Below are 25,828 nucleotides of genomic sequence, written 5' to 3'. Positions count from 1 at the left end.
CACGCCTGTGGTTGGCCGATGGGCTGTTGTCAAGTTGAGGAAGGAACGGTCTTTTCCTTCCAGGGCTATCATCACACCTAAAAATCATTAAATTGTCAGACCTGTATGCTCCTCGGCGCTCCGCATAACCAACTACCCATCGCCCCAAGAGCTCACTATTTATTATAATACACAATTCAACGTGTTCGACAGAGGTTCACAAGTGAATGAACGATTCGGGGCCTCGGCTAAGAAACCTGTGTCTAATTCCTTGACATGGGAGCACTCATGTGCCGTGATTCTCGACCATTCACATCATTATCTCAGCTAAGTTCAATTCTCCTCTTATTGTAGGCCGGAAGATTCGAAACTGAAGGTGCTTCCTTTATTGGGTGAGTGGGATAGTGGCTCACGATAAACTTTCAGATTTGAGTTTCAATATTATCTCAACTGCGCATATTCCATGACTTGGGTACTTTCTCGCTGTCCACAACACATTATCCGTGGCCAACTTCTCAAGCCCAACACAAAGGGCTTACGGGAGGATTTTATTCATTCTCAAACCTCTCTGATAGGCGCGGGTAGTGTGCGATGAGCACTTCGAGCGAGTTACTCCGCCAACAAAACCCTTCGAACTATCAACGGGCTGCGAAGCTCTACTTTTTGTGACGACAGCCGGCGATAACGGGAGTTGAATTTATATTTTCTTTGGTCACACTGTTTCCGGAGGACACACCTGCGCCAAAGGAACGTCAACCTCCGTCCTGCTCCTGTCACTGCTGCGGTCGACCGACCACACGGCGAGCGTTTTGCCGGAGCGACGGCACAGCTTTCCGTGTCAACAGCTGACAGCCTCGACAAGGGAAACATGTGATACCCGAAATCAAGCCAGTTATGTTATGTCATCCCTCTGGGGGTTAACGAACTTCTCTGGACCTTAGGAGCAACGCACCGTCCGACTCGGTATTTTGCTTAAGCCCCTCCATCGAAACCCAACCGGGCCAACCCTCTGGACGGTACCTAGTTATTACCTCTGCGGTTTTCCTTTGCTAGGAGCGGTTTACCATTGCTGGCTTGCAGGGCCATAGACTATCATCCCGACTTCACGCGTGCGAACTCTCCCCATTCAATCTGATAGGCGCGCATATATGGCTAGCAGGACTTTCAACTGACCGATCTCTGATGGTTCATGGGTGAGCCAAGCATTCAATAACCATGAACCTTCCCGATCAGTTCTCAGTAGTCGCGGCCCGATACCCACCGGGATGCCTAAGAAGTGCCGGCGCCCCAAAAACGGCTAGGGAAGCCTCCACAATGCGACGGCGAAGCCGGGGACTCGGACCGCCCTGTTGACTGTTTCGCAAGGAGGGCCGATTCTCACGGGCGCCTGACGACGAGGCTATCTGATTGGGATTGGTGGCTTCAGGGAGGCAACATATGCCAAGAGAGATGCAATATAAGGTTCCCCAGTTTGGCCCGGCTACTACGCTTCGGTTCCGGTCTTTTGAGGCTCGCTTAACGCGTTTTGCACCACAATCCGCGGGGAAATGTTGCATCGAGTTGATCGTTTGAAACTCCCGATCCTGCCGCTGACTTGCCTGCAGACAGACCCTACCATATGTTCAGGGGCCAAAATCGTTGGGTCAACCGATCTCAGATGCGCGCCTATCGAGACGCAAGGAACCATCTCGCAATGGAACTCTATGGGAAGAGGAATATGAAGCCGCCTGTGAGTTGTTGATCTTTGACCGGATCAAGTGCCGCGTTTCGATTCCGACAATCAAATTGGGTTCTTGGAAGTGGTTGAAAATGGCAAGTAACAAAGTCATTCTCCGTATCTAGCGAAGATGCGGCGGCGACGCCAAGAGCAAAACGTCGTGAAGTTGCTGGTTTCCTATATAACGACTAGGTCCTTTTGAGGATGGGGACAGGACGAGCACGAGAGCGGCAAAGAAGAGGATCAGTCCTGCCTTTGAACCGGAACCTCCTCGCATCTTGACTCACCCCTCACCAACTTGTCAACATGCAGCTCACCAACCTCGCCTTCTGGGCGATGACGGCGGTGCAGACCGTCCAGGCGCACTACCGCTTCAGCAAGCTGATGGTTAATGACCACCTGACCGGCGACTGGGAGTACATCCGCGAGAACAGCAACGGCATCATGCCGACCAAGCAGTTCATCCAGCCTAGCGACGATTTCCGCTGCAACTCGGGCTCGTTCGCCAACGCGGGCCGCACGGGTGTCTACAAGGTCAACCCCGGCGACAAGATCGGCTTCCAGCTGTGGTACTACGCAACCATGCAGCACCCGGGCCCGCTCACGATCCACATGTCCAAGGCCCCCGGCGACGTGCGCGACTACCAGGGCGACGGCGACTGGTTCAAGGTGCACCAGATGATCATCTGCAAGCCACCATCGAACGGCTACCTGAACGACCAGGACTGGTGCACGTGGGACCTGGACACCGTCAGCTTCACGCTGCCGGCCGACACGCCCCCCGGCCAGTACCTGGTGCGCGTCGAGCACATCGCCCTGCACGGCGCCTCGGACGGCCACACCGAGTTCTACTACGAGTGCGCCCAGATCGAGGTCGGCGGCAACGGCAACGGCCAGCCGGGCCCCATGGTCAAGATCCCTGGTCTGTACGACTCCGAAGACCCCGCTCTGCGCTTTTTTATCTATGGCGTGCCGGAGTACCCGTACACCAACATCGGCCAGCATTCCGTCTGGACCGGCGGGCAGGCCAGCGGCGGCGGAAACTCGGGCGGTGGCGGAAACACTGGCGGCGGCGGCGGCGGCGGCGGTGGACGGGCGCCTCTCTATGGACAGTGCGGAGGCAAAGACTGGACGGGGCCGACGTCGTGTTCGGAGGGTACTTGCAAGGCTACCAATGAGTGGTATTCGCAGTGTGTCAACTGAGCGGAATATGTATGACGTGGAAGTCACTTGAGGCAGGGTGGTAATGAGAACAGTGTTTGTGCCCTTCAAGACCCCGAGTAACACTTTGCCTGGTATTGTTGTTTCAGCGGCCATACACCTTTGCCCCGAGGAAGAGTCACTTGCCTTTCCCAATCTTCAAGCCGCCCTGCCAGTAGTTGAACAACATAATCTCTCGCCTCTGGTTCCACTCTTGAACTCAACGTCCGTTGTTCGGCGGCCTCACATGGTTCCGATATCAAAATATTATTCCGTTGAGATAGACCTGTTTTCGTGCCATGTGGTGTTTTCGGTTCTCGCCTACATCCTGTCGCGAGAGATGCAACCATCCAAAATGAACTCCAAACGCCGCCCTATGGTTGGTATCTTCGCCACATAAGAACAATGCGACCTTTTATCCGCAAAAGCAATAACCAAAATTTGCCCGATCGATAGTCCTACTTTTTCGTGGCCCCGAATCCAGTGAAACCCATGGCGGCCATCATGTCGTCCTCGTCATGTTCGCCCTCGATCCGGACATCCTCGCCATACTCCGTCTTGACCTTCACCGCAGCCTCCTTCTCCAACCTCTTCCGCTCCTCCGCCTCCTTCCGTTTCCGCCTCTTCTCCTCCCTCTCCTTCTCCTCCTCCTCCTTGCGCACTTCCAACCTCTCGGCAAGCGAGACGACCTGCTCCCTCTTGCGCTCCTGCTCCCTCTCCCACAGCGCCTCGATGCGCGCGTGGACCTCCTCCGCGGTGGCCTTGCGCACCTCGCCCGTGGCGCCGATGCTCCGCTGGTGCTGCATGCTGTTGGTGTGCTCGATCCACTGCAGGTTGTCCTTGAAGGTCAGGTCGCAGGCCTCGCAGTAGAAGCCGGCGCCGCGGCCGCGCTTGCCGACGCCCGCGCCCGCCGGCACGAGCGTGGACGTCCCGACCAGCTTGCTGAAGTCCTGCGTCGCGTTGCGCGCCGTCGTGAGCGTCTCGCTCCCGTCCATCGGCTTGTAGTATTTCTTGCCCGCCATCTTGGCCTCCCATCGCGCCTTGCGCTCCTCCTTCTCGGCGGCTTCGCGGTCCTTTGCTTTGGCCGCATACTCGTCGAGGTCGTATTTTTTGCGGAAGTCGGTGTCGCCGGCCGCCTGGCCGTATGCCGATTCTTTTTTGGACATGATGGGCGGTAGCTTAGGAGCGGTTTAGTTGGGCTCGTGACTTTGTCGCGGTCTGAAAGACAAGCGCGACGTCTTGCCCCATGCATGTGCCATGCCTGCCCCCCTGTAGCTGGCGTCCCGATAACGATAAATAATCCCTGTCAGTTCACTGGAAATTTTGGCGGGGCAGCTTTGGCGGGGTAAATTTCCCAACGGCCGTTTCTTCGTACTCAAATCCCCCTTTCAATTGAAGATAACACGCATCTTCTGGGAGACAAAATGTTGTATTTGGTTGGCCTCGGCCTCTCCGACGAGACGGATATCACCGTCAAGGGTCTTGAGGTCGTGAAGAAAGCTTCCCGGGTCTACCTCGAGGCCTACACTAGCATCCTGCTCGTAGACCAGTCCGTGCTGGTACGCCGCCGAGTTTTCCTTTCTTCCTTCTTTCCACCAACCCCAGGCTCAGCTAACGCTAATGCACAGTAGGAATCTTACTATGGCCGCTCCATCGTAGTTGCCGACCGCGAGATGGTCGAGTCCAACAGCGACGAGATCCTGCGCGATGCCCAAAACGTCGACGTAGCCTTCCTGGTCGTCGGCGACCCCTTCGGTGCGACGACCCACACCGACATGGTCCTCCGCGCGCGCGAGCTCGGTATTCAAGTACGAACGGTTCCCAATGCGTCCATCATGTCGGGCATTGGCGCGGCTGGCCTCCAGCTCTACAATTTCGGCCAGACCGTTAGCATGGTGTTCTTTCTGGACAACTGGCGCCCGGCTAGTTTTTACGACCGGATCAAGGAGAACCGAGACATTGGCCTGCACACGCTCATCCTCCTGGATATCAAGGTCAAGGAACAGAGCCTGGAGAACATGGCCCGCGGCAGGAAGATATACGAGCCGCCCCGCTACATGTCGGTCGGCACCTGCGCGCAGCAGATGCTCGAGATCGAGGAAGAGAAGGGGCTGGGGGCTTATGGGCCGGATAGTCTGGCCATTGGCGCTGCTCGGGTGGGTGGCAAGACGGAGAAGTTCGTCGCCGGCACTCTGAAGGAGCTCTGCGACGCGGACGAGGAGCTTGGGCCTCCGCTTCACAGCATGGTGTTGCTGGGGAGGAGGACACATGAGCTGGAGCACGATTTCGTTCGCGAATTCGCCGTCAACAAGGAGAACTGGGATAGGATATGGAAAGCCGAGTACGAGGGCAAGCAGTAAGCCAGTCAATGCGATTGAAATCCTATCATACAAATTTGTTCAAGAAACAGCTGCCCCGACGCCAACTCGTGAGATATTCGTCCACCACCCGGTTCGTGTCCAATTTCCTTCCACAGAAGCCGATAGAAGCCCCCCTAGTGAGCCGATCTCCACTGGATGGCCTCGGTGGGACTAATCTCGCGCAACTTGTTCACCGTCGCCGGCTTTCCGGTCACGACCCCCTGGGCAACCTGGGCCATCTGCCCGATTATGCTCTTGGAGGAGATGGCGTAGTGGGCCGTGGTCATCTTGACCCGGATGATGCCGATGCGAGGGTCGTTCACTCCCCCGTCGTGGACGCCGTCGCCCAGGTCACCCAGCCAGGCCTTGAGGTGCTGGCTGTAATGTTTCTGGACGAGGGATCGGTCCGTGACGACACTGGCTGTGCCGCTTACCGACGCCCAGTCACCAGAGTAGTTGAGGAAGCTGATATTGATGTGCGCATCGCTGGCGAGGTCGACCGTCTTGCCGGATTCGGTGTTCGTGTGGAAGAGGAGGTCGATGCCGCCGCTTTCCTATGGAGCGCCCGAGTCAGTGGACCATTCTCCGTGTTTCCATTTACGCGGTGGCTAGGTACATACTTGGGCGGCCAACGCCATACACCTCGATACCAGATTTCCGGAGCCGGCGTCTCGGGTGGTCATCATCCCGAACTTGCAGTGCGTCATGAAGCTGCTGAGGTCACGGACCTTCTGCTCCAAGGACACTTCCTCGTCGAGGTTGGCCTCCTTGTAGGGATCGGGGTGCTTCACTGAAGCCTCTGTCTGTTGTTCTGCCATGTTGGATATATCGCGTTTCTACTGGTTTAGTTGGTTGTGAGATGTTGTGTAAGTTGTTGGGTTCTCAATCACCAAAGTTCAAGCACAAAGAGTCCAGAAGGGTTGCCGCATATGTATTCTTGAGTTGGTGCGGAGGAATCGCAGGTGTTCGCGTCATGATGTAAACCCTTTTGACGAACTGCAGGGCATGCCATCACCAACAATCTGGGTGATCGGTTACTGACGTCAGGGCGCAGCGAGGACAAGGCGTTACCGTGGTGGCGACACTGGGTTGGAAGAGCCCTGGCGAGCCATCTTTATTTCACAAGAAGGATATACACAGTACTACTAATTTGTGCATAAATTGTGGTCCATCCGGGTCCCGCCCCTGGCAATTGAGACGGACAGACTGGTGACCTGCTTGATATAAACGAAAGGGCAGACCGTATCTGTACCAGGCGAGATGTATTCTTTGTAAATTACATGTATTTATGTTATGGCTCGGTACTGAAAGCCATGTTTCTCAGCCCGAGACATTAAGGGAACAACAACCTACAACTAGGTGGTGTTCGAGATGCGGATAACCCGGGTTATCCTTTTTATTCGATTACGGTCCATTACTGCCCTCTGTTGACGCTTGCCACACCCTTTTAACTCCAACTCCAACTTCGCCAGCCTATTTGCTCTCGACAGGTCTCACCCTAACCAAGCAACGGGCCTATAAACTGCTCATTGCGTTCGTTTTGCAGTTGGTGGTCCAACTATGTGGATGCTTCTTTTCAGACCTGCAACTGCCTTCCTCCGTTTTCTTTCTGTTATCATGCCAGTATGGAAGCTCGGGTGTCGACTCAACCTAATGGGGTGGCGGCGCACTAGTGTCACACAGTGGCGTTTTGTCGCTGAGAAGGAAGGAAGGAGCCCCTGAACTTCAAATGATTCTGGAACCCCACCGAGTTGAACGGGTTAAGTATCGTACTTGGTGCCGTTTTCGTTGCCTAATTGGGTTCTTCTTTCCAAACTCGACCAAAGGCACACAGGGCCTCGGTTATTTTGTTTTTATTCTCTCGTTTAACCCTTTGCCGGGCAGGGTAGTCGGTCGTTTGAGTGGGAGAATTGGCGCTTTCGTTCTTCCCACACATCCTTACCTCCTCAGTCAGCAGTGGCTATTCTCCATCAGCCGATCCGGTTTCTGTGCAACCGAAGACTTTCCCCAACAAACCACAGACGACGCCTCCCATCCTCCGACGACACTCATTGCCTTTAGGTACCAACCCAACGCTTATTGCAGCGACCCCGCCATTTAACACGCAGACCGCGACTTTCCAAATCAAGCCCTCTGCCCACTTTTTCACGCCGCCCCATTTTCCCCTCACCGACGAAGATGAGCTGGGACCCAGACACCGTGAGTTCAATTTGCCCTCCACATGCCATTCGGGATAATATGTTCGGCCCATGATGGAACGCATTGGACCCGTACTGATATTTTATAGAGCGTCATGCCGGGTGAGGAACGTGATCAAGAGGAGCAGGCCAAGGCTTGGTATGACGAACCCACCCGAGCTCGCAGTCGGTTACTCGAGACGGAGAATGTGCGCCTCAAGAGGCTCTTGCGAGAGAATGGTATCTCCTGGGACCCCCGGTTGACTCTGGATCCGAACGATCGAACTAGAGGCTCCTGGTCTTCTCCCAAGCGGTCCCGGACTCGCAAATCCAAGGGCTCCGTATCACTCGAGCGAGAGAATTCACACCTGCCGATGCTTCCCGTGGAGATCCAACTTTACGTCCTGGAGTATGCTTTAACCAGCAAGACCCCCATTATCGACCCTCTCTCCAAGTCGAACCGAGACACCTTGTCGACCGCCGAAAGAACGGCCGATAACCAGCTTGCGATTGGCTTCCTCGCCACCTGCAAAGCCTACCTCGTCGAGGGCACTCGCTTTCTATGGAGCAATAACACGTTTGTCTTCACCAGCCACCTGGCTTTGCGCAACTTCGCCAACTTGGGCCTTGAGCACCGCAAGGGTATCAAGGAGGCGACCTTCCGTATTATCGCGCGCTACTACGATGACGAGGAGCGGAAGCATCTCGCCCCGTACCCTTCAATAGTCGACACCTACTTCAAAACGATAAATTTGAAGACGACTCTGCGGACCAAGGAGGACAGTCTCGCTCGCAAGGGATTTCGCAGCTACGCATGGGAGCAAGTTGTGGACTTCCTCGACGCGATGCGGCCGCCTTTTGACCCCCATCACCCCAAAGGGCAACCGCGCCCTCGTCTTTTGCCTGGGTTGGAATCTCTGAGGATGGATTTCGTCAACTTCCCCGATAGTTTCCTTAGCCCAGGTTCGGGATCCTTCCTCCACGGCTTTGCGTCGCACGATCTAGGCTGCACACTAAACGAACTGCAACTTACCGGCCTCCCGGCCTGCGATCTCGGAGATGAGCTGGTGTCTGAGTTGTCAGGCATGATCAAGGATGAGGGTCTCCTCCTTAAATCGGACGCTACTTACGTTTACTCTGGGAACCAACTCCGCCAGATGTCAAATCGCGCGAAATGGATGCCATCGTGGGAAGCCAAGGTAGTTCGTTCGTGGAAGGTCCTTGCAGACGAGTATGCACGCAGCAAGAGCAAGCCCTCAGTCCCACAACCCTCGCATCCCCACCACTGCCATAGCCACGCCGGGCACCACAGAATGCCACCCGCCCCCAAGGAGGAGGGGCACCCGGAATCCCCGTGGAAGGCACGCCGAACCCTGTTTAAGCGGATACCGATTGAGCAGGATTGTGATGACCGCGTTTGGGCCGAGTTCGACCGGCTCACCGGCCGTGAAATCGACCCCGCCGAGTACGATATAGAGGACGACGAATACGACATATCCGATCTCGTCTGTCCCCATTGCGATGTCATGCACCCCCCCTCCGGCGAGCACTAATGGATGAATTTGGTAGATCTCTCTGTTTTGCTTGTCCTGGTGAAAGGACGAAGGATCATTGCAGCAGTGCAGTCCCCACCCAGCCTAGCTGGGGATGCATTGACTCTGATGTCGCGGTTCCCATGTTACAATAGCTTGGCCATCGGCCTTGTTCATGAGTTCATGTCTTGCTTTCTTACAATGTCTTGAACGGTTTAGGGTCCGGAAAGGGAGGGGGCATCATCATTTACACGGGGTATTGCAGCATCTGAAGGTGTAATGAATGGGTATCGGCGTCAATGGGGAGGGAAAGGGTTAAGAGAGGTATCGGGGCGGAACTCCCAGTTAGATACCCATATTACCTCTAGCGTTGCTTCTCAACGGATAGCTTCAATGCACCAGCTTGTCAAACTCGAATGCGGCCGCGGGGCAACGTCTAGGGATGATGGACGGAGAGTATGAGGAGCGAGCGAGACACGTCCAATAGTTCAAGCTCGTCACCAACATTAACATTAGAGTACCTATTCCACCCATGTATCTCTCACATTCCCAACACATCGTATCCCTACCCTCCAAATTGACTCCCAGGGGGGCCCCTCTTCCACAAACCCGTCCCCGCCGTCCTCCTAACCGAACCATTACCCCCAGACCCAAACCCTTCATACTCCCCCAAGCTCGGTGGCAGATCCTCCACCCTCGTGCCCCACGCGCTCTCATTCCGCCCCAGCGTCAGCACAAGCTCCTTCCCCTCAGTAAAGAAACTGTGATCAACCCAGTTCCTCGTATAAGCCTCCCCATCAAGCGTGGCGCTCTGGATATACACAGCCTCGTACGCCGGATCAAAATTGACATTCCGCACGGTCGCCGTCCGGCCGGTCAGCGGGTGCGTGATGTTAACATGCTCAAAGAACGGCGGCGTGATCAGGTAGACGTCCTGGCCCGGGTTGGGGAACAGGCCCATCATGGCGAAGGCCACGAAGGAGCCCATCGCGCCGCTGTCGTCGTTGCCCGGCAGCCCCCCCGGGGTCGGGGAGAAGAAGGTCGGGATGTAGAAGTGGGAGCGCAGCGCGGAGAGGGCGGGGCGGCCGGCGTAGTGGTATTGGAAGACGGTCAGGAAGGAGGGCTCGTTGCCGATGTAGGTTATCGCGCTGTCGTGCAGGTAGTTGAGGCGGGAGACGAAGGCCGCGGGGCCGCCGTAGAGGGTTATTAGGGAGGCTTGGTCGTGCGGGACGAAGCTGTGGTTGTTGGGGGAGGGGGTTGGTAAGTTGTTGGTTGGGTTGTGGATTGGGGAGGAGAGGAGAAGTGGTGCTTACAAACCGTATTCCCAGATGCTGCTTTCAAAGGTCTCGCGGCCGGTGTTCTGAAGGGAGCAGACGCTGGAGGAGTCGAGGTAGCTGCAATTCAGGGGGTCTTGGAATCCCCAGGTTTGGTTGAGGTAGCGAGGTTGGAAGAAGCCCGTAAAGCCGGTTTCGGTGCCGTTCCACCAGGCTGAGACTTGATCTGGTTTGAAGAGATTCTCCCAGTTGCCGCTGGACTCGATGTACTTCTCCTTGTCACTGACTTTGCCGAGACTGGCGGCCATTTGGGCAATGCAATAGTCATTGTAGGCATACTCGAGCGTCCGTGAGACGCTTCTCGTCATGGTACCGAAGCCTTTGTAGTCGAAGTCCTGGACAGGGATATAGCCGAGCGATTTCCAGCTGTCGAGACCGCCTCGGCCTTCGCAGCACCAGTCGTAAGGCTCGACTTCAGCATCCTTTACGACGGCAGCATATCCATCGTCCCACTGTCCCGGTATCAGAATCCACTCATAAAAGGAAACAACAACAAATGGAATCTTACGTTGATGCCTTCTCCCAGGCCTTTAAGGTAGGCATCCGCCAGCACAACGTCGGCGTTAGATCCGCCCTGCCAAGGTTAACTTCAGATCCTCAAAGCAAACTGCGGTGCTCTTCACCTGAGTGTAACCCTTGTTCAGGCTCATACGGCAATCGGGGAGCCACCCCGTGTGACGGTAGGTGTCAGTGAGTGAGCGGACCATGTCAGTAACAGCGGTGGGGTCCGTAATGGTGAGAAGAGGGAGCTGTGATCGGAACTGGTCCCATAGACTAACTATCATTTAGTCACAAATGCAAGAACTTCCCAATTTGTGTATCATACCAGTAGAACGAGTCAAAATACGGCTCGCTGCTGGACCACACTGGATTCTCGCCCGTGTAATTTTGAGGGTTGATCATGGTCCGATAGATGCCGCTGTAGAAGTTTGTCAACATCGAGCCGTTAACTTGGTCTGTCGACACCTTGATGGGGCTCATCTTTTCCCTCCACACGTCTGCTGCAGCCTCCGAGACAGCAGTGAAGTCAAAGTCCGGTATCTCACGCTCGGCATGCTCACAGGCCCGCTGAGAACTGATGAAACTGGTAGCAGTTCGGACAAGTATGGGCTCGGCGGCCGAATTAAACCTCACAAACGCGCCACCTGGGAGTGGGTAGCCGTTGATCGATCTCGAGATGGTCAGGTCGTGGACCTCGCTGCTGGCCCGGCTGTTGACGAAGATGCCATTGTCAACAATGTCGGCGCCGGAGAAGTCGGTACAGAAATGCAAAACAAAGGTTCCGGTGCCAAAGCTCGGTAGAAAGCGGGCACTCCCGGTTATGCGCCCTGTCACAGGGTTCACGGCAACTGTAGCGTTGTCTTGTCTGGAATCAGCCAGGTCTGTGAGATCCTGGAGAATAAGGGGTTGAGCTGGTTCCTCGTCGGGCCCGACACTGGGGAAGGAGAAGCTGAAGAGCGCGGCGTGATGGGTTGTGGTCATCTCGGCTCTAACACCGCTGTTCAGCGTGATGCCGAAGGTTCCCGGCTTCGCGGAGACGTTGGTGTTGTTAAAGCTCCCATGGGCAGCGCGCTCCTTCTTGGGAAAGGTACACTGGTTGATGTCCCCTTCGGGGCAGTTGGTGTACGCGAAGAGGGCAAAGTTTCCCAGACTCGGGCTGCCTCCAGTTCCGCTGTCGTGCATCATGCTAAAGCCTGTCACGGGGGCACCATCCATAGTGAAGCCGCCCTGCCTGCTCTCGCTGTTGGTGTCGGCAACGGCCTTGGCCATACCGTACGGCATGGAGGCACCAGGAAATACATTGCCGCCGTTACTGGCCCCAATCAACGGGTCGACGTACGCAAGAGGATCGAAGGTGTCCTGGGCAAACGCCTTCCCCGACAGGGCCAACCAACCCGAGACGAGAAACAAGGCCATCGCGGTAAAAGGGGTAATGTGAGGGTGGGCGACGGTCGCCTTGGGTGCGAGGTTCCAGTCAAAAGGGTTCGACGAGGAGTTGTTGATGGCCGGGCGGTCACTTTGTTATGAAGGGACTTCGGACGGCAATAGACATGGTGATCACCCAATGACCGTGCTAGGTAAGGTATCTGGGTATCTGGTTCAGAGGTATGTTTACAAAAGGGTGAATACAAATTCGGAAGGTACCCGCGCGGATCGTGAAGTTGCCGTCCGAAATTAAATTGCGTCTCGTGGTCTTCTTGCACGACATGGCCAAATCGAGAAAAGAACCTGGAACCGGTGCATATCTGCAACCACCTTCCGGTTTGTGCGATCCATACGAGGTACATAATAGATGTCCATCGATCAACCACATTCCTCCCAACATCGGATCAATGTTTGGTTACCGAGACGAAAATATCGGGGGATTCGCGTTGCAGGATGTGCAGCTGCTGGAAAGGGGACGGGGAGGTGCTGGTACGCAGTAGGCCGATGCATCTGTAACAAAATACTTATTATCCATTGCGGTTGGGATCGAAAGTGAGGGATACCAGGTGGCTCGAGGACAGCCGGCTCGGGGAAGAAGAGTTCCTGAAGCTCGCCTACGCGATAGTGGGTGGGGGGAAAACGGCAGCAGGGTTGTAGTGCAGATGCACCACCCACCTGCCCGTTCGTGCCGTTCTGGCGCCTGCCTCTTTGCTGCAGGGGGAGAGGGGGATCATCCCGTCGGGGCCCACTGCCGAGAGATCCTGCTTGGCGATCCCCCGCCCCCGCTCCATCGCAAAGTCCCGACGCCACCACCGACCGACGACGACTCGACAGAGTACTCATCTCATCCCAACTTCATGATTCCAAACAATCTTGGGACGGTCTTACAATTCCAAGCCACTCAAGAACCTTTTATACCCACACCCAAATACCGAGCCAAAAGCCGAATGGTCCAGACCCCACACAGGCTCAGGTTGTGCTCTCCGTTGCACGCAACACAACGCAGCCATCCCTCGACCATGGCACCGAGCCAGCCATGTGTGTCACAGCAGACGCAGATGCCCGATCCCGAGTGAGATGCCGAAATAAGCACCGCAGAAGATGAACACAACCTCAGACTTAGGCCTTTCTTTCCACCCACTCGAACCACGATGTCTGATCACAAGGCTGTTGCGACTGCCATCATTGTACCGTACGGCTTCCATTAGTCGGGCAGCTTCGAAATACATCATGGAATCAGTTCTCTAGTCAGCCGGAGCAGGCATTCCGCCGGAGTTGCTTGCCCGCGCCATAACCCATCGGCGAAGCGGATACCGGAGACGGCTCCGAACTCCCGGTCACGGCTGTCGCGTTTGCGCTGGGATGCGCTGAGCCAACAAGATGGCATACCGTGGAATCTCTGCAAACAACGCCGCGGAACCGCGCATAATCGCGCGCCCAGACTGCTCGATGAGACGGATTCCAACGCAGCCTAGATCGACTTTCCGATTCTCCACTCGTTCTTCAGACCGCGCCACGCCCGCACCTAGGGGGTCGCGACTGTTCGCTTACCATGGGCGGAGTTGGCCGTGGGGTCTAGAGTACGAGTCATTGCTATCTAGGGGCATCTCTCCAGAGCATTCTCCAGTTCAGCCCTACAAATCTTCAAAAGAACCACGATGCTCCCCTTCTAAAGTTTGTCACATCGCGAAGCAAGTTGCAACACAGCTCTAGCGATCGTCTTTCGCTCTTTCAACCACCCCACTACGTATGGCGCAGAGTCCAGTCCTCCGGGGCTTCTACATGACGCCTCCCCTCTGACATCATGATGCCCATGAGGTCACATACGGCCGACTCTTTGCCCACATTGGGAGACACCCTCGGCAGGATCAGCAGCGACGATAACTCAAATCCGGTCCTGGTGCTGCCCCAACGATTCGATCGGCAATGCAGCAACCCCATCGTGACGGCGTTGTCACCGGCCCCTAGCCCCAGACCAGCCCAACCCCAGCGGGAAAAGTCCCACCTTCGACTAAGAAGCGATTCGGGCCTGGCATTGCACACAAATCAGCCTCCCTTCCGCCAACGCGCACACTCTAACTCGGGCTTGTCAGTGTCCAGTCGACCCCTCCCCTCCAGGGTATTGAGTTTCGATGGGAACAGTAGTGTGGAGGACTTCTCCTTTGGTTGCAGCCTTAGCCCAGATCTGGGCGGGTTCGTGACCAACGGCAAGGTCCTCCCAGACTTCTTCGAACCAGCCATGGTCAAACTGGCATTCTCCAACAAAGAGACGGTTCGGAGGCTTTGTGCATTTGCAGAAACCAGACACGACGGATCGGATATTGACTTCTTGCGCAAGGTCATTGCCCGCGTTTTCCCAGCCGCACAAACCTACCATGCTAACCCATCGCAGGTTGAAGAGTATTCTCGGGCGCTCGGAGATATCATTTCCTCCATGAGCTACATATCCTCGAATTTTACCGGCACGACCGCAACCTCACCGCTCGAGCTCTCGTCAGAGGTGGCTAGTGCTCTCAAGTCAAACATCAAGTACTGCGCAGGAGCAGCGCTGCCCGCCCTTGACAAAGTTTACCAGGAGGCGAAAGCTACGGCGGAGGACCGATTATCTCGGAGTCTTTACCCGGAATTTGTCAAATACCAGCTCTCTCGGTGTCTGACGACTTCGTTAACGCCAAACCGTTCCCTGACCGGCGAGGTCAATACTCCTTACCCCGGTCTCGCCGAGGCCTTCTGCCTTACGGACCCCCATAAGCCCGACAATCCTGTCATCTTCGCCTCCGACGGGCTATTGTCTATGTCGGGCTATTCGCGAAGACAACTGGTTGGTCAAAATTGCCGCCTCCTTCAGGGGATCGGTACCGACGGGGAGGCGGCATTCCGGCTCAGCCAAGCCGTAGGGGCTGGAAGAGAGGCTACCGAGCTACTCATCAATTACCGCCCCGACGGAACACCCTATTGGAACCTCTTATTTATTTGTCCTCTGATGGAGAATGGGAGTGTGCGGTATTTCCTTGGCGCTCAGGTTAACATATCGGAGAATCTGGGGTCCGATTACAAGGAGATCATGTCTGTCTTGAACTCTGGCCGACCTCTAGAGGAACAACCCGCGCTATCCCCCGAATCTCCTACATCCCCGGGTTGGCCGGCACAGCAGAGTTCCGACAAACTAGAACTCGTCCATGCAAATGACCAACAAAAAGAGAAGCCAGGTTCCCGCCGCCGGCGCTTCTTCGGCCGCTTCCACCGAAAACCACCGTCCTCGCGTGCCTCTTCCCCCTCGCGCGCCAGTACGGTGTCCGAGCCCGCAGACGACAGCCCACCACCCGTCACACCCTCCCGGTACTGCCCTCCCCTCAGTCCCCTCAGCCCACATATGGAGCTGCATCAGCCCCGCCCGTCCGAACAGCAACTCGACGAAAACAGCACGCCATACTCTCGCTTCCTAGTCATGCGCTACAGCGACTCCCGCCCACCCTCGGCGAGCCAACACCACCGCTCACAGTCCCGCAGCCGACGACTCACCCGCGACGAGCGCGGCCGCAGCGGCGGCACCCCGCGGCTCCCCGTATCCTTCTGCTCCTCGCACGCCCTCGCCCTGCTCGGCCTCAAGACCCAGTCGGAGCCCCAGCCCCACGACCCCGAGGCCTCCCTCCTCGGCTGCGACATCTTTGCCGTGCTGTCCTCGCACCTCGGCTCGCCCACCGTCAACCGCGCCTTCAAGGCCGACGTGCTCGCCCGGCTCGCCCGCGGCGAAAGCATCACCACCGACCTAATGGCGCGCGCGAACGGCAGCGGCGGCGGCGGCGGTCTCGGGACGGAGGGGTCGGCGGTGGGGGTTGGGATCGGCGGCGGTCGGCACCCGGGCGCGGTGAGGGTGCCGCCGCCGCCGAAGACACCTACTGCGGCGGGGCCGGCTATCCAGATTAATGGCGCTGCTGCTACGTCGGGGTCGGCCACGTCGTCGGGGGAGGCCTTGGTCGGGGAGGCGAGGCCGCCGAGGGCTGGTGCTGCGCTGGGTCGCGGGGCGGGGTTCTTTAGTCAGGTTTTGTCTTCTTCTTCGGGTGGGAGGGGCGTGTTGAGGAGGGTTGTGGGTAGTTGGGTGCCGTTGAAGGATGGGGAGGGGAAGGTTGGGTGGGTGGTGCTTGTTTTGGTGCCGGTTGAGGGGGAGGGTCTTTGACACTAGTGGAGGAGGGAAAATGTTAATTAACGCCTGTTGAGGGGGACTGTTGATGTGAGGGTTTGGATGGGGCGTTTGTCGATTGGGCGGTTATTTGGTTTTGGTGATGCATTTCTTGGAGTGAGGAAGTAAAAGCCCAAAATGAAAAGCATTGTATCATCAAAGGCTTGTTTACTTGAGGGTATAAACGTTGTTCAAACGGCTCGTCAATAGTTCCCACTCGCGGACGGCGGCGGTGCTTGAACAACAGGTCGCAAACTGCAATGACTGCTCTGCCTATGCCATGTACCAGTCCCTCCCCGCAAGTATTCAACAGGGACGACCAAGACCAGGCGGGTAGCTCAACGGTTACTGCCCGCGGTGGTCCCGCCCACGGGCAGCTAGTTCACCACGATAGGCAACCTGGACATAAAGGCCCTCGGTTCGAATCATGACGCTGCCTTGTGTTCCTCTGAGGAGGCGCCAGGACGCTGGCTCACCTCCCCCATCAGAATGGTCGCAGCCCCCATCGGCCCGACGGGGCATCACCGGTCTACATCACGGAGTAAACCCCCCTCGAAGGGGGTTTCGTAGCCGGCCACCTCCTGTAACGGGGGCTGGCCGGTGAGCTTTTGCTAGACACGGTGGGGTTGAGGGGAGGAGTTAATACTTTTATCATTTCTTTTTTCTGTAGTTAGTGGTTTGGGTATTTGATCACTCGACCTCTATTCCAACCTCCAACACTAGAACCCTAAAATGTCAAGTGGTTGTTAGGTAGTTAGGTGAGTGGGTAGTTCTGTAGCTGTAAACTTAATACGTGTTAAAACCATTATTGGGGGATCAGCTACAACAACATACCGTGGCGATAACGATACTCGAAACGCTAGCTCATGTTGTTGCTGAGTTTGTTGCACCGATCGATGGCTGGCCCGGAGGACATTTTCCGCCCGTCTGCAGGAAAAGGCCAGACCACTACCGACCCCCGGCCCCGAGTGGCGACGCGGGAACGGCCGGCCGATCAGTGGGGTCTGCCTCTCCCAGCACCGCCTTGTGGGGCACTCGAGTTTATGGGGGACAGGGCCTGATGGGGGCCGGGCACGCGGGGCGGGGGTGGGCAAGATCCATAACGCGGTGTCGGGTCTTTGCCCGGAGGGCGAGACTAGTCGCTTCTCACGAGGCTCGGGATGGGGGTTTTGGAGTCTATTTTACATAGGTAATACCTCCGGTTTTGGGCTAGGATAGATAGGGGGATTGGAAGCTGATTGCTCTGAAATCCAATATTACGACAAGCGAGGTAGGGATCTAAGTAAATTTACATGTGCTGGAACATGGAAAAATAACCGTGGAAGGAAGTCTTGCAAAATCGCCGAGAATATGTTGCATCAACCGTAGAATAGCTCACAGGTTGTTCCCCTGAAAGAGTCATGACTAAAACTCGCGCGTCTCCCCCACAGCACAGACGTCAAACACGCCCGTCTCGGGAAGGCCGCTCGTCTTGAGAGCCTCCTTCAGCAGCTTCGGCGGCTCCTCGACCTCCTCGCTCGTCAGGACCCAGGTGCCCCAGTGGATGCCCATGGCGCGCTTGCAGCGGGTCTCCTTGAAGATCTCGACGGCGTCGTAGGGGTTGGCGTGCATCCAGCTGAACAGCCAGCGCGGCTTGTAGGCGCCGATGGGGATCAGGCCGAGGTCGAAGGGCCCGCGCAGGTCGCCGATCTGGCGGAACTGCGGGCACCGCGGCAGCGCGTCGTACTCGGGCCCGTAGTCGTCCACCTCGAGCGGCACCTTGGGCACCCGCCGGTAGCCCGTGTCGCCGCCGAACCACACCGACTTGTCGCCCGACTTGACCGCCCACGACGCCCACAGCGTGTGGTCCCGGTCCCGGCCCGTCCGGCCCGACGAGTGCTGGCACGGCAGGCAGGTGATGCGCGCCGAGATGGTGCCGGGCGCGGCCTTGTCGTCGGCCGTTGCGGCGGCCTGATCTTTCTCCTTCTGCAGGACCAGGTCTGCGTCCTGCCACCAGTCCATCTCGGTCACGTTGGGGATGCCGCTGGAGCGGAACCACTTCTCCAGTCCCAAGCCGACGAAGAACTGGGCTTGGGGGTTCCGCTTCGCGAGCTCCTGCACGCTCGTGTGCGAGAGGTGGTCGTAGTGCGAGTGCGAGATTACCACGGCGTCGATAGGCGGCAGCTCGGAGAGCGAGCATGCCGGCGGTGAGTACCGCTTGGGGCCGAGCCACTGCACCGGCGTGCAGCGGTCCTCAAATACTGGGTCAAACAGCACCCGCAGCCCGCTGGGGAACTCGACGAAATAGCAGGCGTGGCCGAGCCAGGTAGCTCGCAGGGCTGTTGACCCTGTCCGCGCCGACAAGAATTCCGGCTTGACGACGGGGATTTTGACGTTTGAGACGTCGGGGCTGGGGAAGCCGCCCGTTAGACGGGCCCTGCGGGATGTCAGTAACCTCCACGATATGCTCGCATGCAGGGAGGAGGCAAGTATTTACCAAATGATCTGGCCGCCGACTACAAAGGGCGAATCAGGCGGGGCATCGCCGGCGGACGGGTGTGGGTTTTGGAACCTGGCGGTTTCCCCTTTGCTCCCTTTGACATGATGAGGGGCGAGACGGGCATCCTCCGGGACATTCGTAGCCTCCAGTTTGGAGACGGCACTCGAGTATGCGGCCATGGATGCAGCGGCGACAGCAACAGTCGAGAAAGAAACGGATGCGCGCAAAACAGTGGCCGTCGGCGGCTTGGATTTGAACGCGAGGGAACGAGCCAGTCTTGTTGCAAGCCGTTCCATGGCAAACGGCAGAGGCCACTGGCACGCAAGTCTGCAGATGACGGTCCTTTATTAGATTCCTAGACAGTCTCGGACTTTGACAACGCGTGGCTTTGTATCACAGGACGTCGGCTTCGGGCCAATGCGCTCGTCACTGAATCCTGCAACTCAAGCCTCTACTGTGTAGACTGCGCCATTCGCATGCCGCGCGTATGTATTTGCTGGCCTTCGTCGACAACATTTTGCACGAATCTCGGGCCGAGCGGGCCTAAACCGCCCTATCTCCGGCTGCTAGTGCCGGGCAGTTTTCTGTTTGGCGGCGGAGATTGGGGCCGGCTGGAAAATCTGCCCGTGGCCGAAAGGCGGGACCAAGTGTGGGACCTCCCGTTTTTTTGGGACTTCCGAGAGGATGGTAAAGGATGGTAACTTTCAGGAGAGGGCCGAATGATTTGGGCATGGCCCGAGCCAAGCTAAACTGACGAACGGACTGGAACCCAGAAAAGGCGAAAAGACCGTCTGGCATGCGCCCCAGTTTGTATGTGCCCCTCGCTCCGAGGGGTTGCGCTTTCCCAATCGCTGGAATCTTCCCGTCGGGTTAGGGTTCAACTGACGGTTCCCTGGCCCCTGAATCTGGTGAGTTCGTCAACCCCTGCATCAGTTGACCCCTGAGCCTTTATTGACTTGCTTGTGGTTTCCGAGGATACGCAACTCGGGGGCGTTCCTTATTTCAATGAAGCCCATGACTAGCTTGTTCCTCTCTCCCGGAAATCGATGCGCATTGCAATCTATCTTGTCCACTCAAGGGCTTGACCATTGTCGTCGGTGGGCGCTCAAGCCGTAAAGAGGTAGTCAGTCCGACCTAGCGCGGCGAGGGAGGTTAGCTACCTATCGGAATGCGGCATAGGTTTTGACTTGAGTGAGGGTATGGGCGACGGAGAATGTGAGTAAAATTAGGAAGCTGGAAGCCGGTGTGGTGGAGGGCGTTGTGGGTGCGGATGTGCCATCGCCGTTCGTTTGTTGCGGTGATGTTGTGTTCAATCGTTGGGGTGCCAATTTTAGGACGCCGCCCCCCAAATATCGTCAAAGAAAAGTGCAAAAGGGTTGAGTCGAAGTCGTGGCCTGACTTACGCACGATCCACATTTCTTGGTTTCGAAAGACCCGCTGCGGTTAACCACTGCACCACCACTCCTCCTCGGGCCGGCTTTGACTTTCGAGTTCGAATTTGAGGTGTTAGGCTAGGGACAAAGTGAGGGTGGCGGCCGGGAAAGCCAGAGTTGAGATAGAAATCCGTGTTATAGGTGGTCTTTGACCATGCTGAACAGCCCAGCATTCACTGTTGAAACTGGCCGCCTGGCGAGATTCCACACCCGCACAGAGACATTGTGAAGGCAATAGGTCTTCCGGTTTGGAACTACTATGTCTGAAAACAGTTGCTATAATTGAGAAAAACTACCATCCAGCAAGAAACAACAGCAGGAAGAGAGGCTGAGAGCCTCTAAGAACATGTAGAAAACCCAAGAACCAAAGGAAAACAATATTTACCACGGCACCGTAAAGACCACGTGAACTGAAAACGTAAAGAGAATGGCAGTCCTTCGCAGGGCTAACTGCTAAATCTCCGGCAAGCATCAACATCCAAGGATGAACACCCAACCTGGGACCCAGCTCCCCTGGAGCGCATCACTCCCGCCCGCGGCCCAAACCCCGGATGTATCCATCCCCATGCGTTGCCAAAAGTGAAAGCCAAAGAGCAAAAGCGAAGCCCCGAAATACCCTACCAATCCCCAAAACACTCCAGTCAGCACCCACCCATCCCACCTGCAAGAAACCAACCCCAAAGGAACACACAACATACCTCTTTAACATAACTGCTAGCACCTGAACCCTCGGTTACTCAAGGCGCGAGCCTCACCGGCACCCCGCCCATCGCCTGCACCTGCACAAACGGCGGCGGCGGCGGCGGCGGGTAAACAGCCACAGCCGTGCCGTACGGCAGGGCGGTAGTATGGGTGTGGGTGTGGGTATGGGTATGGGTCTGCTGCTGCTGCACGGGAGCGCCGAAGTAGATAGTCGGCGGAGGGGGAGGAGGTGCCGGGTCGCCGATGTAGCTGATGGTGGTGGTCGGGAGGACGACTGGGGAGGGCGGCGGGGGTACTTGGGAGCTGGTAATTGATTGGTGTGGGTGTTAGTGGTGGCTTTTTGCTGCTGGTGTGTTATGGGTAGGCTGGTCTTGGGAATAGGATCGGGCAGGTGGTTTAGTGACTGGATTGGTTTTGCTGCTTACCCGGAATGAGTGGTGACTTGGGGGACGAAGATGTTGGCTGTGGCCATGGCCGGGGAGTAGAAGATGTATGAAGACATCTTGGGTTGTCGTCAGGCGGTTGTTGGTCGATCAACTGGGGTTGAGGAATTGGGGCCGTGAACACGCTTGTTCAACCGGGCGATAATCGAAGTTGGGTTTACGCAAAGAATGGGCGCCAGCGCCAGGTGTTATAAGGTAGGCAGTTTGAATTTCTTTATGCTACTTTGCCAACGTGGGCACTAGGGCACGAGTGGTCGAATGACCAAATTGCTTTGGTTACCGTGACTCGGACTGTCTTCGGGGCGAAGTCACCGGGTAGACCTTTGGGACCGAGGGAGGCGGAGAAGGGATAAAACACAGTGAGAGCGGTCGTTTCTCAAAGTTCGGGCTTAGAGGTAGGGATATTACGAGGCCACCAGCCGTGTATCATGAGGCTTGAAAACTTGGGGATGCGAGTCCGCTCAGCCGAGTTGCTCCTTGTCAACGAATCACCCATAGGATGGCGGCATCGTTGAATGAATTGCTTTTCCATTCACTCCGGTCATTAATAATTTCATAACGGGGTTGTGCGAGACGCTATATCAATGTCGACGGTTACCTTCCGTTGTTTAACCCAGACTGGCCAGGCATGGGATTCGAGCCACTCTTCTTTTCCTAACGACATTACCTAAAGCCGGCGCTCTCCTTTCACTTCGAGTGTTCCTTCACCATTTTGTCCGCAGCCGCAGCAAGGCCCTTCAGCGCATCACGGCGCTTGTACTTGGCATCCTCAATAACGCCTGGAGAGAAATTAGCCTTGCATACTACAGCCAAACGACCGCAGTCGCTCAACACGGGGCTTACCGATGTCAGCATCGCTCGAGAACTTGGATGTCCAGCGGACAAAGGTCGTATCCTGCAGCTCGCCAGAGGTGACAGCCCAGCAGCGGATCGTGCTCACAACGCTCGAGTATGTCAGATTGGGCTCGGCGTTGATGACGCTGTACGTGATGTAGTGTTCCAGGTTCTATACCTCGTCAGCATGGTTGGTCGCATCATGGGCATCGAGGATGCTCACGCTGTGCTCATCCTGCTTCACTTCGACGACACTACCATCCTTGAAGGTCCACCTGACCACATCCGTTTCCTGGCTGGTGCCCTTGACGTGCTCGGCCTTCTCGATGGCGGACCAGAAGTTATGGAAGTTGGGCAGCTTGATAAAGTGCCAGACGTGCGAGAGCGGAGCCCGAATAACGGCGCTCTCGATTACTTCGTTGGTGGTGGCGATACCCTTTCCGCTAGAAGCCATGGTTGATACAGTGCGGGTAGGTAGTTGAGCAGATATATTCTCTTGGACTTTTCTTATGATTTCAGTGTTATGGGTAGGTAGACAGACGTTGATGGCGTTGGTCTGAGTCGACAAGAATGGGAAAGTGGTTGTGATTGTGGAAAACTAACTCGGAATTACCTGTATGGAATGAAGCAGAGGATCTCAACAGCTGTCTGGCTGCTTCCGCAAACAAAAACGAGACGTGCTTTCCGTTCCTACGTCATCTGGCAGTCATGACATACAAAGCAGGCGGGGTTCTTGCGAAGGAGCACTGGACAATTGGCTGGCAACGCGCGATGCGGCCCGATTGGGCACATTTCACCTGCCGACATGACGGGCATAGAGGGGTCACTGCGAGAGACCCGTCGGCCCTTCCTTCACTCGGGCAACTTTGAGCCGTTTGCCTGCACGGATTTCCCTGGCGTCCTTGAAGAAAATGCAAGGGCGAGATCATCTCAACACCGAAAGGTCAGCAGAGATGGCGCCTTCAAAGTGAGGTTAGTCGGAGCTAAATTGAGACCCTCACACAACTCGCCCCACAGCAGCTGCAGTGCCAAAAATAGACGGAGCCTGGGCCAGAAGTGTGGTGCAGTTTTGGTGGCTTGCTCTCTCGCCACAGACTGGCTGCACGTTCGTTCTGGGCTGAACGCGAATTCCCTGGCCCTTGGAGCACACCAGACATGCAATGCAGCAGGACCGAAATGTTCGACCAACGCCCGAGCGCGACCAAAATCAGCTGCCGTTGGTTGCTGGGCCTCTGGGGTGAGCACGGCCAACAAACCAAGTTCAGCCACAGCCACAGCAGTTATTTCGGTGGAGGAAAGGCGCGAATCCTGGCAAGGCACCGAGATATCGGCCCCTGCACAACGCAGGGTTGGCAACGGAACTTCTTGGTTGGACCTGAGCTCGTTACACAGTACACTCGACTTGCATGCAGACTTTGAGCTGCCCGTTTAGCCATCATCATTGTCGGTTGTGTCGGTTGCTGGCCTCGCCGACGAGGTGAGATGGCAATCGTTGCTCCTCCCCTCGGAAAGTAGGGGTTCCGGCCATGTGTTTTGTCATTCTAGGACTTTTCGATATCGCCGTTGTGATTGGAACAGGGAACGAGGCGCCGGAAGTCGACATTGCGGGGGTCAGTTTTTGCGTGACATGGCCTGAACCCTGAGCCCGCCCGTCTGTCACTCCGACCGCCCGACAAGGGCTTGACCCACACCGGACATCTGGCTCGGCTCAGCCTCAGGGCGCCTTGGGGGGGAGGAGGGCCGCTGATCCAAATGCTTGATTGCTCTTTAGCCGAGCCTGTCGCAAGGCTTTCGCGCTGGGAGTTCTCTGGTTTGTTTGTTTCCTTGCTGTCACACATCCTCACTCCCTCGCACGAGTCGGCACAGCGCAATTGAAGACACAGACGCCGAGGCCGAGATCAGGTCGACCATCGCATGTCGCAACGAGAGTAACCCGACGCGAGTTACCCGGCGGGCGCACGCAGGAACCGAAGTTCGATTTGCCAAGTCCCAAAGGCCGACAAGGTCTGGCCGCCCATTGAACACCAGATCGATCACCGCCGGGCACCCCCGAGGTACTCTGCTATACATACATATACACAATGGTCGGGTTTAGGCAAATACGTGTCCTCCCGGCAGCGCTTGTCGCGCTGATTCTGGTCTCCTCGTCGAGCGCCGCCGATGGTGTGGTCGATTTCAGCTTCTACCCGGCGGCGGCGCGAGATTGTCTCTACGACGCTGCCGACAGCTCCAAGTGTGAGTCGAAAACGGTGGCTGCGACGAACGCGTGTTTCTGCCGAAACGGCGGGGACTTCATCACAACAGCCGCCGCCTGCATTGGCCAGTCGTCCCGGAGCAACCTCAGAACGGTGTACCGGACGATGCGGGATGCATGCGACACCTCGGAGACGCCCATCAACGTTACCGAGGGCGAGTTCATGGAGGCCGCCGAAGATTCCACCTCGACAACCTCCAGCACGACCAGCGCAACGGCCACAGATGGGACGTCCACCTCGGCCACCACCACCGGCACGGCCACGCCGACACCATCCTCAACACCCCCGCCGGACGACGACGAGCAAGAAAGCGGGGCGTTGTCCACCGGAGCCATGGTGGGGATTATAGTTGGCGTCATCGGGGGACTGGCGATGCTCGGCGGACTGGGATACTACCTTTTTAGGCGGGGGAAGAAAGTGGGCGAAGAATCACACCCGATGTTGCCGCAGCAAGGGCACGCCTCGATGGCGCCGTCGGGACATGAATCGACCGCATACTACGGCAGCCCTCCAGATACGGGGGCGTGGCCGAAAAAGGACTGGGGCGGTTCTCCTGACCCCAGAATTAGTGGGCACACCAGCGGTTTCAACTGGGAGTCGCCGGCACATCTGTCATATCCCAGTGCGGCGCTGGCGCCGTCACCCCCAATGCCGATTCAAGAATTGGATGGAGCTCAGCATTTCCGTCCGGGGTCGACGGAGGCGCCGGCCGAAATGGGGGGTACACCCGTCGTGACGACGCCACCGCTAGCGAATAGCCAGTACCAGCCCTACAATTCCGGGCAACAGTACCCGGGGCATAGGTGGAGCCAACCACAACCATAACTAGCGGCGGCGGCGGCGGCTGGCGCGGCGGCCAGGGTGCAAACAGGAACCGGCGGTGAGGAGGATGCGAAACTCGGGACTTCCGAGACGAATCCGGGGTTAGATCAGGAAAAGTAATCATGACGGTGGCGATATGGGACGTTTCTGTCTTGCATGTACATCGGGGGGGTTGGGCAGCCGGCATTAGGTTGGGACGAAGGGGGGGCGGTCAACCGACCCCACGGCACCCTGGCACCGGTCGGCTTCTTTTTCGTGCAGCGTGGGGTTTAGGCTTTTGGTCACAAGGACAGTGGCCGGACGGCGCTTTGGTCGGACTTGACTGGCGGGAACGAATGGGTGCGTGGAGCAAAGCATCTGGGGAGTTTTGGAATTGAATACCCTGATTTGACCGTCACAACTCACCGGCATATGCGCGGACGCCCTGGGGCCGGGGGGTTTTTGCTCAATTGCAA

The 25,828-nt window shown here is 56.8% G+C and overlaps 12 protein-coding genes across 12 annotated transcripts; 6 read left to right on the top strand and 6 right to left on the bottom strand.

Annotated features, from left to right (window-relative positions):
* Positions 1 to 1,681: 1,681 nt before the first annotated feature.
* Positions 1,682 to 3,184, top strand: B0H64DRAFT_189466 (glycosyl hydrolase family 61-domain-containing protein). The gene is made up of 2 exons (XM_062799035.1): positions 1,682 to 1,708; positions 1,822 to 3,184. Exon 2 carries the CDS (start codon positions 2,003 to 2,005, stop codon positions 2,897 to 2,899), a length of 897 nt encoding a protein of 298 aa, XP_062658039.1. The 5' UTR covers positions 1,682 to 1,708; positions 1,822 to 2,002; the 3' UTR covers positions 2,900 to 3,184.
* Positions 3,184 to 4,139, bottom strand: B0H64DRAFT_189456 (uncharacterized protein). Its single transcript, XM_062799034.1, has one exon. It carries the CDS (start codon positions 4,060 to 4,062, stop codon positions 3,355 to 3,357), a length of 708 nt encoding a protein of 235 aa, XP_062658038.1. The 5' UTR covers positions 4,063 to 4,139; the 3' UTR covers positions 3,184 to 3,354.
* Positions 4,140 to 4,241: 102 nt separating this feature from the next.
* On the top strand, positions 4,242 to 5,256 carry B0H64DRAFT_361991 (tetrapyrrole methylase; the record flags this gene model as incomplete). Its single annotated transcript, XM_062801755.1, has 2 exons — positions 4,242 to 4,455; positions 4,528 to 5,256. Exons 1-2 carry the CDS (start codon positions 4,321 to 4,323, stop codon positions 5,254 to 5,256), a joined length of 864 nt encoding a protein of 287 aa, XP_062658037.1. The 5' UTR covers positions 4,242 to 4,320.
* Positions 5,219 to 6,442, bottom strand: B0H64DRAFT_400912 (uncharacterized protein). The gene is made up of 2 exons (XM_062804112.1): positions 5,877 to 6,442; positions 5,219 to 5,810 (listed from the first exon to the last, which is right to left on the bottom strand). Exons 1-2 carry the CDS (start codon positions 6,072 to 6,074, stop codon positions 5,391 to 5,393), a joined length of 618 nt encoding a protein of 205 aa, XP_062658036.1. The 5' UTR covers positions 6,075 to 6,442; the 3' UTR covers positions 5,219 to 5,390.
* A 1,016-nt stretch (positions 6,443 to 7,458) lies between these two features.
* Positions 7,459 to 9,416, top strand: B0H64DRAFT_400910 (uncharacterized protein). Its single transcript, XM_062804111.1, has one exon. It carries the CDS (start codon positions 7,550 to 7,552, stop codon positions 8,984 to 8,986), a length of 1,437 nt encoding a protein of 478 aa, XP_062658035.1. The 5' UTR covers positions 7,459 to 7,549; the 3' UTR covers positions 8,987 to 9,416.
* Positions 9,417 to 12,338, bottom strand: B0H64DRAFT_400908 (glycoside hydrolase family 92 protein). Its single transcript, XM_062804110.1, has 5 exons — positions 11,126 to 12,338; positions 10,923 to 11,073; positions 10,808 to 10,873; positions 10,279 to 10,751; positions 9,417 to 10,200 (listed from the first exon to the last, which is right to left on the bottom strand). Exons 1-5 carry the CDS (start codon positions 12,214 to 12,216, stop codon positions 9,531 to 9,533), a joined length of 2,451 nt encoding a protein of 816 aa, XP_062658034.1. The 5' UTR covers positions 12,217 to 12,338; the 3' UTR covers positions 9,417 to 9,530.
* A 1,691-nt stretch (positions 12,339 to 14,029) lies between these two features.
* On the top strand, positions 14,030 to 16,786 carry B0H64DRAFT_375297 (uncharacterized protein; the record flags this gene model as incomplete). The annotated part of the gene is made up of 4 exons (XM_062802405.1): positions 14,030 to 14,313; positions 14,398 to 14,497; positions 14,618 to 16,262; positions 16,695 to 16,786. 4 exons carry the CDS (start codon positions 14,030 to 14,032, stop codon positions 16,784 to 16,786), a joined length of 2,121 nt encoding a protein of 706 aa, XP_062658033.1.
* A 1,023-nt stretch (positions 16,787 to 17,809) lies between these two features.
* On the bottom strand, positions 17,810 to 19,063 carry B0H64DRAFT_375296 (beta-lactamase superfamily domain-containing protein; the record flags this gene model as incomplete). Its single annotated transcript, XM_062802404.1, has 2 exons — positions 17,810 to 18,821; positions 18,882 to 19,063. 2 exons carry the CDS (start codon positions 19,061 to 19,063, stop codon positions 17,810 to 17,812), a joined length of 1,194 nt encoding a protein of 397 aa, XP_062658032.1.
* A 1,991-nt stretch (positions 19,064 to 21,054) lies between these two features.
* B0H64DRAFT_443592 (uncharacterized protein) lies at positions 21,055 to 21,521 on the bottom strand (the record flags this gene model as incomplete). Its single annotated transcript, XM_062806723.1, has 2 exons — positions 21,055 to 21,322; positions 21,445 to 21,521. 2 exons carry the CDS (start codon positions 21,519 to 21,521, stop codon positions 21,055 to 21,057), a joined length of 345 nt encoding a protein of 114 aa, XP_062658031.1.
* Positions 21,522 to 21,973: 452 nt separating this feature from the next.
* Positions 21,974 to 23,002, bottom strand: B0H64DRAFT_400900 (uncharacterized protein). Its single transcript, XM_062804109.1, has 3 exons — positions 22,520 to 23,002; positions 22,306 to 22,468; positions 21,974 to 22,241 (listed from the first exon to the last, which is right to left on the bottom strand). The coding sequence occupies exons 1-3, from the start codon at positions 22,748 to 22,750 to the stop codon at positions 22,150 to 22,152; spliced, it is 486 nt and encodes a 161-aa protein (XP_062658030.1). The 5' UTR covers positions 22,751 to 23,002; the 3' UTR covers positions 21,974 to 22,149.
* On the top strand, positions 22,927 to 24,007 carry B0H64DRAFT_189230 (uncharacterized protein). The gene has a single exon (XM_062799032.1). It carries the CDS (start codon positions 23,102 to 23,104, stop codon positions 23,726 to 23,728), a length of 627 nt encoding a protein of 208 aa, XP_062658029.1. The 5' UTR covers positions 22,927 to 23,101; the 3' UTR covers positions 23,729 to 24,007.
* Positions 24,008 to 25,468, top strand: B0H64DRAFT_189231 (uncharacterized protein). Its single transcript, XM_062799033.1, has 2 exons — positions 24,008 to 24,106; positions 24,199 to 25,468. The coding sequence occupies exon 2, from the start codon at positions 24,378 to 24,380 to the stop codon at positions 25,374 to 25,376; it is 999 nt and encodes a 332-aa protein (XP_062658028.1). The 5' UTR covers positions 24,008 to 24,106; positions 24,199 to 24,377; the 3' UTR covers positions 25,377 to 25,468.
* The last annotated feature ends 360 nt before the right edge of the window (positions 25,469 to 25,828 follow it).

The sequence above is a fragment of the Chaetomium fimeti genome (assembly GCF_033439085.1).
Source record: "Chaetomium fimeti strain CBS 168.71 chromosome Unknown B0H64scaffold_5, whole genome shotgun sequence".
Lineage (NCBI taxonomy): Eukaryota > Fungi > Ascomycota > Sordariomycetes > Sordariales > Chaetomiaceae > Chaetomium > Chaetomium fimeti.
Note: the sequence above shows the minus strand (reverse complement) of the source record. Positions and strands in the feature narration are given on the sequence as shown.